This window comes from Myotis nattereri (genome assembly GCF_964212035.1).
Source record: "Myotis nattereri genome assembly, chromosome: X".
Lineage (NCBI taxonomy): Eukaryota > Metazoa > Chordata > Mammalia > Chiroptera > Vespertilionidae > Myotis > Myotis nattereri.
Genome location: NC_138078.1, coordinates 68,121,133 through 68,135,859, shown reverse-complemented (window position 1 = coordinate 68,135,859; position 14,727 = coordinate 68,121,133). Strand labels below are relative to the sequence as shown.

General features: G+C 38.3%; 1 protein-coding gene across 3 annotated transcripts in view; it reads right to left on the bottom strand.

The window, feature by feature from the left end:
• The window catches only part of LOC308536156 (synaptotagmin-like protein 5), a 154,014-nt gene that overhangs the window by 87,195 nt on the left and 52,092 nt on the right, over positions 1-14,727 (bottom strand). For all 3 annotated transcript variants that reach the window (XM_081115219.1, XM_081115220.1, XM_081115218.1), the window contains 2 exons: positions 13,906-14,067; positions 1,633-1,741 (listed from right to left, as the gene is read on the bottom strand). In XM_081115219.1, the coding sequence (XP_080971345.1) occupies positions 1,633-1,741; positions 13,906-14,067 (271 nt within the window). The remainder of the gene's footprint in view (positions 1-1,632; positions 1,742-13,905; positions 14,068-14,727) is intronic.

The following is a 14,727-nucleotide window of genomic DNA, read 5'->3' as shown; positions in this document are numbered from 1 at the left end:
AGAATAAAATGAAAATGATCCTGAGAGTTGCCTGAGCCACATTCCTGCTCTCATTGTAAAATAACTACAATGAAAACCACACACAAGCATCAAGACTCTAAAAGAGAAAAGTCCATAACTCTCTTCTTTGAAACTTTAGTCTTGTAAATTGTCATCTCCATGCGGGGCCAGTTCTTTATAAGGGATATAGCCCAGGCACAATTATATTTTTGAGTGAAAGAACACTCTTTCTACATCCCATCTATATATATTAAAGCCTAAGTGACCGTTAAGACCAAACGACCAGAATGACTGGAACGACTGGTCGACCAGTCACTATGACGTGTACTGACCACCAGGGGGAAGACACTCAATGAAGGAGCTGCCCCCTGGTGGTCAGTGAACTCCCACATTCAACCTCCCATGGCCCCTGCCCCCAGCCAGCCAACCTCCCATGGCCCAGCCCCCTGGCTGGCTGACCCTCCGATTGAACCCGAATTGGGGGCTGGTCAGCCAACCTCTATTGACCCTTCCTCCTGGCCAGCCAAACTCTTGCAGCCCCTCCTGTGGCCCTTCCCCCTTGCTGTCCAACCTCCTGTGGCCCTTCCCCCCAGCTGGCCAACCTCCCATGGCCCCTCACCCTGGCCGGCCCCCCAATAGGCCTCAATCACCAGCCAGACCAAGGGATCGCACCGGTGCAAGAATTCATGCACTAGGCCTCTAGTTTCTATTATAATGAAATGTGCTCAACATGAATAATAACCACCACCACCTTTATTTAGTACAGTCTTAAGCAGTTTCATAAATGAACCTACAGTGGGGCCTTGACTTACGAGTGTCCCAACTAACGAGTTTTTCAAGATAGGAGCCGTCTCTTGGCCGATTTTTTGCTTGGAGTTGTGAGCTAAAATTTGGGTTATGAGCCAGCTTCAGATACCCCACCGCTAGTTGGCGCAGCGAACGTCACAGTGAATGCCACAACATCAGCCCAGCATCACGTGTCTCACTCGTTCACTTTTTGATTTGACATATGAGTAATTTGAGTTATGAGCTCCGTCACGGAACGAATTAAACTCATAAGTCAAGGCCCCACTGTATTTAATCCTTGCAATGTCCTTATAAAGTAAGGAAACTGAGGCCGAGATATAGTAAGTTACTTACACAGGGTCACAAGGAAGAGGGTGATAATGAATGGAAGAATAGAGGAGACTGCCTATAGGAGTTGATGGAAGAAAAGCAAGAGGGATTTAAAAGTTGATTCCATCTGGATTTTTCCTTTACATTCTGTGTTCTAGATCAGCACTTCCTCAAGACTTGCTGGGTAGCTGTGAATGTCATTAAGCCATACAACAGCTATCTAATACCTCCCCTCTCTGCAGACAACCCCCCCCCCCCCCCGGGAAGATCCTATATCTCTGGGACTTCACAGAAACAAATGTTGCCATTAAGACTGGTTTCTATGTATGAACTTAGAATCCCATACCATTCTCCATATATAGTACATCTCAACTCTCCTCAAAAGCCAGTGACACCTAACCCTTTACATTTCATGTGTGTAATGCAAAAGTAACATAGTCCAAAGAATCTCTGATCCCTATTCTCACACTTCTAGAACAAAATGTTCTTGATTAAAGGCATTTACTTTTACTTTACCTTGAAGTTGTCCTGGTGGGAACATCAGGTATTCATCTGGGGGAATATATCGTAGAACAACTGTCAGCTCTCCTTTGTATTGAAGGCCAATATCAGTAGATAATTCCATCTGGCCAAGAGAAGACATATAAAAAGTGAAAATGCTTGTTTTGTTATTTTGTAGCCCATGTTTGTACAACATTTACTTGGTGATTTAAATGTGAGAATACATTCCCATTCAACTATGTTATCACTTACTGGTTTAAGAAATGCCTTATGTATGAGAAAAGAGAGGCTGGAAACTCTAAGAAGGCATTTACATATAACTTTTAACATTAAATTAAAAAGAATTTGAGAGGAGATGTGTAACACACATTTGGTCAGTTAATAGATACTGAGTGCCTGTGATGCATTGAGGACTGGACCATCACTGAACATTCATATAGTTTGGGGTATGAGGCAGGGATAAAGATGTCACTGAAGATAGCCTCATAAGGTACTTCTTCCTGTCTGTCCTAGATGTCCTAAGGCTTTCATAAGTGACTAAGAAGGGGAAAGTAAACAGTAATGCTTGATTCACACTGGGCTACCAGCCACCATTTATAATTCACATCACTAAAATTCAATGTGGAAAAACTAATTCACTAAAACATTGCTGGTGGAAATGTAAAATGGTGTAGTCAATCTGGAAAATAGTTTGGCAGTTTCTTAAAAGACTAAATATGTAACTGCCATACAACCTAGCAATTGCACTTGTGGGCATTTATATTAGAGAAATAAAAGATTATATGCACATAAAAACCACTCCACAAATATTTGTATCATCTTTATTTATAACTAGTAGCCCGGTGCATGAAATTCATGCACATTAAAAGGGAATTAATTAACAGAAATATATTAATATTGCTGTTTGCTCTTTCTCTATAATAGAAGTGTGAGAGATGAAAGGAAATTGGTAAAATGTATATGAAAATGATATATATTTTTATTAATAAATAAGCAGTAGCAAAAGGATATAACAACAGAGGTATAATATAAAAAAGAAAACACGTGATATAAAAACAACAGTGATGCAAACAATGACTGATAAAGTGATTAAACTTATTCTAATATCTCCCTGTACATCAAAATAAGAGTGAAAACACTTTCAGAGTACTTGACTAATTTCCCTTGTGCTGAAGTATTTAGAACTTTAACTTTAACATCACATGCTCTTTGAACTCGAGAGAAAGCAGCATATAACTGACCATGTGCGAAAACGGGTTCAGGTAGGAATATGCCTGCTCTGTCTAGAGTTTGTCCTTGTGATTTATTAATAGTCATCACAAATGCTGGCATCACGGAAAACTGTTTTTGAATCAATTTAAACGGAAGGCCAGTGTCAGATGGGGCCAAATCAATTATTGGAATCAGAACAACCTCTCCCTCTGCAGATCCTGTTAATACTTCAGCTTTGATAATGTTAGGTTGTAATCTTTTGATAATAAAACTGGTACCATTACAAAGACCCCATTTACTATTAAGATTTCTCAATAGTATGATGGTTGCACCCACTATCAATTTTAATTTATGACACAGCATTCCCAAAGGAGTAATACTATTAAGAAACTCGATGGGAAAATTTTCCTTTTCAGCATCATCTGTGGAATCAAAAGAATCATCACTCAAATATATGTGAAAATCTCCATCGAGTATATCCAAAATTTCTTCATTTACTTTTTGAACATGCTCATTTTTTGGACAAAGAATTGCACATTAAGAAATATTTTTAATATTATCTATAGATATAGTACTTCCAAAGATAGCTTCAATAATAGATCCATTACAAATCATTTCACAGGAGATTTCAATAATATCCATTCCTAAATGAAAACTGCTATCATTTGCCATCTCCAAGTTTTACTAACCATTCACTATAAGCAGAATCCTCTGATCTCATATTTGTTGTAAGAGACAACTTTCTGAAACATCCCCAAACATTGCAGTACTTTAAACTCGTTTGTACTATGGCCGATCATATAGCATGTGGTACAATACTGAGACATTGTCAAAAATCCCCTCCAAGAAGGAGAACTTTCCCACCAAATTCAACATTCAAATTTCTCTTAGTAATCTGTCTATGGTGTTTATAGCATGACTGGGTGCCATGGTGCATTCATCAATAATGAGAAGTTGGGCCTTTTTAATAGTTTTAGCAACTTCACTGTTTATAATGAGTCTAGAAATAGAAGTTTCATTTAGTGGAATGAGTAATTTACATTGGGAATGAAAGGTGCTTCCATCGAGAAGTAAATTTGCAGCAATTCCTGTAGATGTTGTGGGTAAAACAGTACTACCACAACCTCTAATATAATGTATTAAAACTTTATAAAGGTACGCATCCATGCTCCAAGGGCCGGTTCCTGCCTTAAACCTTTCCCTTACCAGAAACAGCTCAGGGAGGGCGCAGCTGTGGCTAAGAGAACCCAGGACTTAGTGTGTCCACACTCTGAGGGTGGGTTCCTGCCTGAAACCTCACCACCCTCATGGGAAACAGCTCAGGGAGGGTGCAGCTGTTTCCAAGACAACCCCTGCAGGACTGACTTCCTTCCATTTGGTCAAGCCTCGGTCATGCTGTTACACCCAGGGTTTTTATATAAATAGATAGTAACCCACTGGAAACTACTTAGATGTCCTTCAAGAAGTGGATGATTAAATTAACTGTGATATATCTATACCATAGAATACTACTCAGCAGTAAAAAGGAATGACTATCGATATACACAACAACTTAGATCTCTAGAAAAGCATGCTGAGTTACAAAAAGACAGTCTCAAAAGATACACACTATACAATTTCATTTATATGACATTCTTAAAATGATAAAATAATAGGTATGGAGAACAGATTAGTGGTTGCTAGAAGTTAGGGGTGGGCATGGCAGGAGGGAAGTGGGTATCATTATAAAAGAACATTAGGGATTTTGTGATGATGGAACTGTTCTGTAACTTGGATGTTTGGTAGATACACAAAGCTACACATGTGGTAAACTGGCATAGAAATAAATATATAAGCACACACACAAATGAAAATTGAGGAAATCTGAATAAAATTGATAGGTTATATCAATGTCGTATCGTGACTGTGATGTTGAGGGAAACTGGGTAATGGCTATATAAGATCTCTCTGTATTACTTATTATAACTTTATGTTGAACTATAGTCATCCTAAAATCAAAAGTTTAAATGAAAAAAATGCAAATCAAAAACATATGTTCTGTAGGCCTCCCCCTTGCCACTGAGTCAACTGAACTTTAATTCTTCATAATTAGGGTAAGAAAAGTAATGTACTTTCTAAGAATCTTCATTAAGAAATCGGACTCCTTAGTACTGAGCCAAGAATGTGAGAACTACTCTCTTCTGAGAGAAGACAGACTGAAAAAATTCAGAAACCTAAAAATTCACAGCAAAGCCAGAAGCTGTTCAAGCCTCAGGAAAAAAAAGAAAGAAAGAAAGAAAGAAAGAAAGGAAGAAAGAAAGAAAGAAAGAAAGAAAGAAAGAAAGAAAGAAAGAAAGACCAAAAGGAATCCTTGTCTGACTGTCTTTCCTTTTTAATATATATATATATATTATTGATTTTTTTACAGAGAGGAAGGAACATCAGTGAGAGAGAAACATAAATTAGCTTCCTACTGCACACCCCCTACTGGGAATGTGCCCATAACCAAGGTACATGCCCTTGACTGGAATTGAACCTGGGACCCTTCAGTCTGCAGGCCAATGCTCTACCTGTTGAGCCAAACCGGTTAGGGCTTTCTTTCATCTTGATTGTGGTAAAACTTATTAGTAAGTGTGGGAAATCATTTAAGTATTTTATTCATCCATCTTACCAGGGGCAAAAATGAGATTACATGGTGAAACACTCTTCATCTAATATTTAATCTGATTATTTTAGAACGAGTGCTTTGTAAAGGACTTTTCTTATTGTTTTGAAGTTTCAATAAATTTTGGTTCATGAGAATGTCATAAATGAAAAATTATAATGGATATTATGGCAGATTCAAAAGGTCACTACTTTTTTGATACTATAGCTAATGAGAAGTCGGGTGTTTGTCCTTTATTTTTGGATCTGAATGGGCTCTGTGATTGCTTTGACTGGTAGAAGATAGCAGAAGTGACAATGTGCCAATTTTAGGGTCTGAGCCTTAAGATTAACAGCTTCTACTTTATCTCCTAGAATAGATATTCTTGGGATATTCCCCCTGAAAACCCATGATAGAGGCCATGCCACATGTAGGTGCACCTACTGTCAGGGCTGAATTCCTAGCTGGCAGCCAACATCAAGTTTGAGACAGCCACTTGACCAACTTGGTCAATCTTTAAGATAACTTCAGTCTTACTCTCCCATCTGGCTGTAACCACATGAGAGACCTTAAATGAGAACCACCTAGGTGAGCCCAGCTACCTCACAGAATGATGAATGATAATAATAAATTATTATTTACACCACTAAGGTTTAGTGTAGTATTTTTGTACATGTGGGAACAGGCTCTATTTGCTTTTGGCTGAGACCTTCGGGTGGGAAAATATGTTGGTAGAAATCAGTGATATGTGCAAGTGTCACATACTAATATATAATGTATTAGTAGAGATAAAAACTTGCTTATTGGTGCCTGGACAGTATGGCTCAACAGCGAACCAAAAGGTCACTAGTTTGAATGTTGGTCAGGGAACATGCTTAGATTGTGGGCTCGATCCTCAGTAAGGGGAGTGCAGGAGGCACTCGATCAATATTTCTATCTCTCACTCTCTCTCCTTTCCTCTCTCAAATCAATAAAAACAAATGTATTTTTAAAAAATGTGTATTATTGGGATTTATTAATGTTTCATTGGTTTTTAGCTTAAAATATACTGGTGACTTTATATAAATAAAGTCTTCAAATCTTGTAAAATTAGGGAACAAGAAATACGAAGTCCTGTAGCTTCATAATCACATACAAAAGAAAGCCAAGATGGGGGAGTCACCTTGCATTCTGCACATATCTAATGCTTAGGGGCATTATTTTTTTTATTATTGCAAGGGAATTCTAAGGCACCATGCTCTCCTTCTCAGACAATTCATTCTCAGACAAAAGTAGCAGAATTACATTCAACCAGCACATATGAAATGCCTTCTTGTAGTAATTCTTTTAAGGCATTTTGTCAAATGGTGGAGGGATACCAAGACACAGACCCTACTTTCAATGAGTTTTCATTCTATCCAGGACACATACAGGAAGAAGCTCTATCATTGTCCTTATTTTTTAAAACATATTTTTATTTACTTTAGAGAGGAAGGGAGAGGGAGAGTGAGATAGAAACATCAATGATGAGAGAGAATAATTGATCAGCTGCCTCCTGCACAACCCCTACTGGGGATAGAGCCCACAACCTGGGCATGTGCCCTGACCATGAATTGAATTGTGACCTCCTGGTTCATAGGTCGATGTTCAACCATTGAGCCACTCTGGCTGGGCATCCTGTCTTTTAACTGATTTATTAGATTATTTAATGCTCTCCATTCCCAATGAAGAGCAGGCTTCTCTCTACAAAGACCATGCATGTCTGCGCTTATCAGTTGAACTGCATGCTCATCAAGAATCAGCTGCACGATCCTGAGAAAGAACAAAGTAGGTGGGATCTCAATACCAGATATCAAGCTGTATTACAAAGCCACTGTTCTCAAAACTGCCTGGTACTGGCACAAGAACAGACATATAGATCAATGGAATAGAATAGAGAGCCCAGAAATCAGCCCCAACCAATACGCTCAATTAATATTTGACAAAGGAGGCAAGAACATACAATGGAGTCAAGATGGTCTCTTCAATAAATGGTGTTGGGAAAATTGGACAGATACATGCAAGAAAATGAAACTAGACCACCAACTTACACCATACACAAAAATAAACTCAAAATGGATAAAGGACTTAAATATACGACGGGAAACCATACAAATACTAGAAGAATCCAAAGGCAACAAAATCTCAGACATATGCCGAAGCAATTTCTTCACCGATACAGCTCCTAGGGCATTGGAAACTAAAGACAAAATAAACAAATGGGACTACATCAAAATAAAAAGCTTCCGCACAGCAAAAGAAACCATCAACAAAACAACAAGAAAACCCACTGTGTGAGAAAACATATTTGCCAATGTCATATCTGATAAGGGCCTAATCTCCAAAATTTATAGGGAACTCATACAACTTAACAAAAGGAAGATAAAAAATCCAATCAGAAAATGGGCAAAGGATCTAAATAGACACCTTTCAAAAGAGGACATTCAGAAAGCCAAGAGACATATGAAAACATGCTCAAAGTCACTAATCATCAGAGAGATGCAAATCAAAACAACAATGAGGTACCATCTCACACCTGTCAGACTGGCTATCATCAACAAATCAACAAACAACAAGTGCTGGAGAGGATGTGGAGAAAAAGGAACACTTGTGCACTGCTGGTGGGAATGCAGACTGGTGCAGCCACTATGGAGAACAGTATGGAGTTTCCTCAAAAAACTACAAATGAAACTCCCATTTGACCCTGTGATCCCACTTCTAGGAATATATCCCAGGAAACCAGAAACACCAATCAGAAAGGATATATGCACCCCTATGTTCATAGCAGCACAGTTCACCATAGCTAAGATCTGGAAACAGCCTAAGTGCCCATCTGTAGATGAATGGATTAGAAAACTGTGGTACATCTACTTGATGGAATACTATGCTGCTATAAAAAAGAAGGAACTCTTACCATTTGCAACAGCATGGATGGAACTGGAGAGCATTATGCTAAGTGAAATAAGCCAGTCAATGAAGGAAAAATACCACATGATGTCACTCATTTCTGGATAATAAAGACCATTATAAACTTATGAACAAAAATAGATACAGAGGCAGAGCTGCCTCGAACAGACTGTCAAACTACAGCAGGAAGGCTGGGGAGGGTGGGAGGGCAGGAGGAGGGTGGGTAAGAGATCAACCAAAGGACTTTTATGCATGCATATAAGCATAACCAATGGACATAAGACACTGGGGGGTAGGGGAGGCCAGGGGATTGTCAAGGGCGGGGGGGGGGGGAAAGGAGACATATGTAATACTTTTTGTAATACTTTAAGCAATTAAAAAAATATATATTAAAAAAATAAAATTCTCTTTATCATTGAAAAAAAAAAAAGTATCAGCTGCATTAGTCTCCCAAGCTCTTTATGCCAGGAGGGTATCTTTGTGGTTCTAATTGTATAATTTAATAAACCAAAGAGTACAAAAAGTTAACTGTTACTATGAAAATTAAATTGAATAGTTTAGAAAAGCTAAAGATTTTAAAATAAATTAGCTATTGGGCTCAAAGCTATAAAAGATTAGAAAAAATATGACTATTTAGAAAGATTTTATATTTGTTTTGCTTTGAAAGTATTCTTAAATTCTTGTTTCCCTGTGGAGAAATTAAAACTTGAAGCTGTTGATGATGATTTATAACCTGTAGAATTTATTCCAGAAAGATATGACAGAATTTTAATAACTGAAACCATGCTCAAATAACATGAATTGTTCCTATATTAAAAGACTTGAAAACAAATGCACATTTACTTAAGTTAAAATAAACATTTAAGAAATGCCTTAGAAATGTGTTTGTATGTGTATGTTATGTGACTTTATTAATAAACCTACTATTAGTTCTGATTTCTGGGAGTCTTCTCCTAGGCTTCTACTACATAGCAAGCTCAATGTCATACAAATGATGACAGTTGCTCCAATTAAGTACAAATAAACCACTGTGGGAAGAAAAAGAGTAATCTAGATTGGATTAGGAGAGATGATGTCAGATGAAGATAGAGTGGAAAGAAGGTTAGTCCAGGTCAAGAAAGCAGTATGAGCAAAATACAGTGGGAACTGAGTAGAACGTGTATAAGAAGTAAAATAACGTCAGGTGTGGTTAGAGGTGTGTGTACAGGAAAATGGTAGCAAGGAAGATGCAAGCAAAGTGTCTACTCTGGGTTCCCCAGAAGACCCTAAGACATGAACTTATGTTAGAGTGTTTTACTAGGAAGTGTAGTGGAGAAGTGGGATCAGAAAGTGAAGTGAGACTCACAAGGTTGTGATATCAGGCAAAAATTCATGAAGAGTAACTTTTGCTCAGTCCCACAGGGAGATCTATAAATAAGACAGAGCACCTCAGAGCTGGCCCCATAGGAGGCAAGGGAGTGAGAGTGATTGTTCCTTCTGCCCTCAATCCCCAGGAGACTTAAATACCCAGGCTATTCTGGTTTCCCATGCCCACAGATCAAACCCACTCCAGCAGCCTACAAAGACTGAGAGGTGTTGGCTGGTGGGAGTGGAAGCCATGGACAGCCATGTATGCATGGAAATGGGGATATGGGAAGAGCACCGACATCCTTCTTTGTTTCAAAAGACTGGCCTATATCAAGAGAGCATTGAGTGCCAAGGTGAGGGTTAGGATTTATTCAAAGTACATTAAAAGTGGTCGGGTCTCTGAGCAGGGGTGCAGTATAATTAGTAATACCCATTATCTTCTGGGTTGTTTTTTTGTTTGTTTGTTTGTTTTTTAAGAGGGAGCCACTTTTCATCAGAGTAGAAAGCAGAGTTCTCAGTGCATTTACAGGTCTAAGATGGGATAATAAATTAAAAACCAATGTCTTACTAAACTGCCCAATAAAGAAACAGCCTTTTAGCTAGGTATCAATTCCACAGGAATTTACATTTACTCTCTACCTGAAGGCAGAACAGAGAAATTTTCCTTGGAAAACCACTTAAACTGGCTGTTGATTTTCAAAGGTACTTGTATTTATAATAGCGCCTCTGGGAACACATGAATGGTAATTCATACTAACAAGCCCTTCTTGTTTAACTACCTAACATGTCTTTCAGTAACATAATGAATTATAGCTACTAAGCAATTCCATATCATGCAGTAAAATGGAAATTATACAGTGAAACTACTTTATAGTATGTTTGGTATCTTGAATTATTTCTGGGTCTGAAATAGCTTCTTGACTGGCTTAGTGCTGTAAGACCTAACTAAAACAAAGGTAAGTGTTAAGGGGCTTCCACTAGCACAGACTCAATAAGAAGTAAGAGACTATGTCTTTCCAGTATTCCCCACTGTGAAAACATATCTGTCTTTCCAAAAGCTTGGGGACTATCAATTCTGATCCTCTATTACTAAGTAAATTAGTTCCAGTAGCTCACATTACACCTCCTCAGCTGGATAATCTACAAGAAATATCAAGTCTCTGGGGCTGCTCAAGTAGCAGCTAATGAAGTGACTACTGCATCAAAATGACTGATCCAAGAGATTGAGAATTAAGTGAAACTTCTGATAATTAATCATCACACAGAGCGCAGCTCAGCCTGAGGATGAGCCACTAATGAAGTGAGACGCAGCATACCAAGCAGGATACCCACCTTCATTTTTTTTCCCCACCTTCATTTTTGGATGTAATGCAAACCTGCAGCCTTTCCTCCATATGTTTAAGAAGAAGCTTGGCAGAGGAAGATGACATGGATTAGTGACACTAACTTAATATTGGGTTCCCCAGAAATGAACTCAGAGATGAGGATTCTTATACAAGAGACTAAGGAAGTATTCTCAGGATAATCCAGTGATAGGGTGGGAGAAACAGGTCAGGGAAGAGAGGGATCCAGGCAAAGACAGAGACTGATCCAGCAGAAGTGCTCTGGAATATAAGTAACACCTTCAAATTTTTCCAACACTAAGTAAGGGAATTGAGTTTTCAGATCCCTTCCTCCACCCCACCTATCAGGTGTTGGTTAAGAGTTGCCTTGTTGCAGGAGATCCATAAACTCCAAAGAATTTCTGGCTCTTTGCCCATGTGGAAAAAGCCACAGTAACCCGAGGATAGTTTTCTAAAGAGAGTTTCAGGTGGAGGTGGTTGGAGGAAAAAATTCTAACAAACTTGGTGAAAGGAATCCAAAGTCATTTGGCAGAGAACCAACTGAGTTCAACAGATATTAAACACAATCGGAACTTTTCTACCTTGAGCAGGCTCAGAGAGATGCTTCTCCTTATGGTATTAGAAAGTGAAACCACTCAATGGCAATGTGAAAGTAATTACCTGGAAAAGTTGTTACCTGAGCACAGAGGATACTCTAAGCTGATTTCCAAAGAACCCCAAATATGCTTTAAAGTTAAATTTATGGTAAAGAAGTTGATTTTATGTACTAAAATGCATGTTAATCATCCTTCATCTATGTCATGCATCATATGATGCCTTAGACATTTTCTATCTATGATTCTATGATGCTCACCCATACACATAAGGAATGAAGTGATAGGAGATTGTTAGGTCACATTAAGTGCCATCCATTATGGTGAGTCATCTCATTCAATTCCAAGAAATGTAAAGCTGTAATGACCAAATATTTTCCATAAATATTGTCAGAAGACTGTTATACTATTGTGGAATCATTTGTTGTTATTATTGTACTTTGTATCTCTATCACATTTATGTTAGTCATGGGCTTGCAGTTATTTTATGTTTAAATATTTTTATTATATTGTTGTCGATTTTACTCACAGCCAAATTATACCTCCTAAATATTTTTTTTTATTAGTTATTTCCACCATGTTTGAGACCAAAATTTATAAAATCCCACTAGAAAGTTGTATTTAATTTCTGGGTCTCAGTCTCCTTATATAAAATGAGGATAATGATACTTAGCTCACAATGGTTGTTGTAACCATTAGATGTGAACAATGTTGCTACTGATGATGATCAACATTTGTTATTGTTGATACCCAAACATTTGTTATTGTTGATACCCGTTGCTTTTTCCTGTCTAGCATCCACTCACCGTTCCTTTAGTACTACTATACCTGAATTTCCTCTGGGGCAATACTACCTTTAGGACCAGGATGTGTTCTGATTGTCTTAAACAAGTCAACATAGCTCACTTCTATGGCCACAGTGTCATCTCAGGATGGGCAAATAATCTAGGATTAAGATAACCAGGCCCAGGGTATTGGTTAGACTATTGGAGGAGGAGGAACTCCCTCTTCTCTTAGACAGTGTGGTGCTAGGATGGGAGGCTTGAAATTGTGTAGTGTCCAAAAGAAACATACCTGGAGCTTGTGAAGAAGGCAAATACTGTATGAAGTTTGAAAATTAGGTCAACACAGAGAAGTAGATCAAGCCCTGCTTGATAATCACTGACCAATAATTTCCTTTTCCTTTTTGAGCAGTATGGGTTGGGATTTCTGTCAATTGCAATAAGGGGACTGTGATATAATATAGATATTACCTAGCCTTTATTGAGAGTTTACAATGTGCCCAACACAATACTGTGAGCATCACATAAAATGCATATTCAAACCTTGCAGCATCCCTATAAGCTATGTCAAATTATTATATCACAAATGAGAATGCCAAAGCCTGGGAAGTTAAGGAATTTGCCCAAGTTCACACAGACAATCATGAAGCTACCAGGATTAAACTCAGGAATTTTCATTTGAGTCCATTATCTTTACTATCATGCTTTTTCTTCTTCTTTTGTCTTTCTATATAAAGAAAAATGTTTGGTTATGTAAACATGATCTTTTTTTTTCCCACTTTACTCTTGACTACCTGTAGAAGGACTCCAGCTTCATTGAATGAATCCAAGGTAGTTTACAACATACTATATTATCAATTTCTAGAACCAGCCTTGAAATTATTTCTGTGACTATAACTCAAGTCCTGGGTTATGAATCTCAAAAGTAGGAAAGTAGAAAACCAGATACATTAGCTATTGGTCACTTCCTCATGTGAGCCAAGGTAAGACAACTCCTGCTTATGTCTGACTTATAAAGAATGGGGGATAGAGAGAATGTTTTGACATTGATCTTGCTCTATGGATTTGTTTCTGTTTATGTGAAAATGAATGTGTTCTCTTTGTTTTTGTTTATGTGAAAATGAATGTGTTCTCTTTCAAATAGGATCATATCATGTATTTATTTTATCAATAGAGACCTCCAAATGATATACATTTTTAGTAAAGCATATTATAATGTATATGACTATGTGGTTTGCAATAATATATATGATTATGTGGTTTGCAATAATATATATGATTATGTGGTTGGCATTGTATTGAATAAAGATTTACAAAAGAATATATTTACATTTATTACATGATTCCAAAATTAGTTGTACTACTAATTTTTCAGATTATCCCTTGAAAATTGGAAGATATCAATGTGGTTCATAACTTGACTCATTGTATAATTGTTTGACTAATCTGGAAGCATTTCCTACCTTGGGCTGAAGTACAAACCACTCATCACTTGAATTTTCAAAGTTCCATGAGTCAAAAGGAATCTCCACCTCCCCAAGGAAGCTGTTATGTCCAAATCGATCATAATGCCAGACTGAGAGCTGCAGTGTTCTTGTTTCCAGTTGGGTATGGCTGATAGTATACTGCAAATGAAATTGACAGCATTACATTCCATATGAAAGGCTCTGGCCAATTTCAGGACAGGTTGAAATTTACTTTCACCATCTTTCAGATCAGATGCATTAGTAATATGAACAAACCAAACAAACGCAAAAAGTTTTTTCTTTGTTTCCGCTACAACTGAGGTTCTATTCCATAAGCTCATTTTGTGTTAGATCTAGCACTGAAAGATATATCAGCAAAATATTTAGGGGGGAGTCAATCAACTTCAGATATTGTATAAAAAAGTGTTAGGGGAAAGAGTATCGAAGATGGCGGCTGGCAGGACTGAGGTGAGGGATAGGAAGTGAGTGAGTGAGGGGATGAAAGGAGAGTGTGTGGATGTGTGTGGTGTGTGTGTGAGCGAGTGAGTGAGTGAGGGACAGTTAAATCCGGCAGGGGCAGCAGAGGCTGACAGACCAGGCTCTCTGGGACACAGAGAGACTACCACCTCTGCGGCACTCCCAGACTGCTGGACTCTGGCATGGAGCCCCCGCCATCTTGAAGGGGAGAGCGGCCTCTTCTAGGAACTCAGCAGCACCACCACCCAGACAGGCCTTGGACATTGCCCGAGACCCGGCAGCCACTCCAGCCAAAATCCTGCAGCCACACCCGCAGACTCGCAGACCCTGGGACCTCCACCA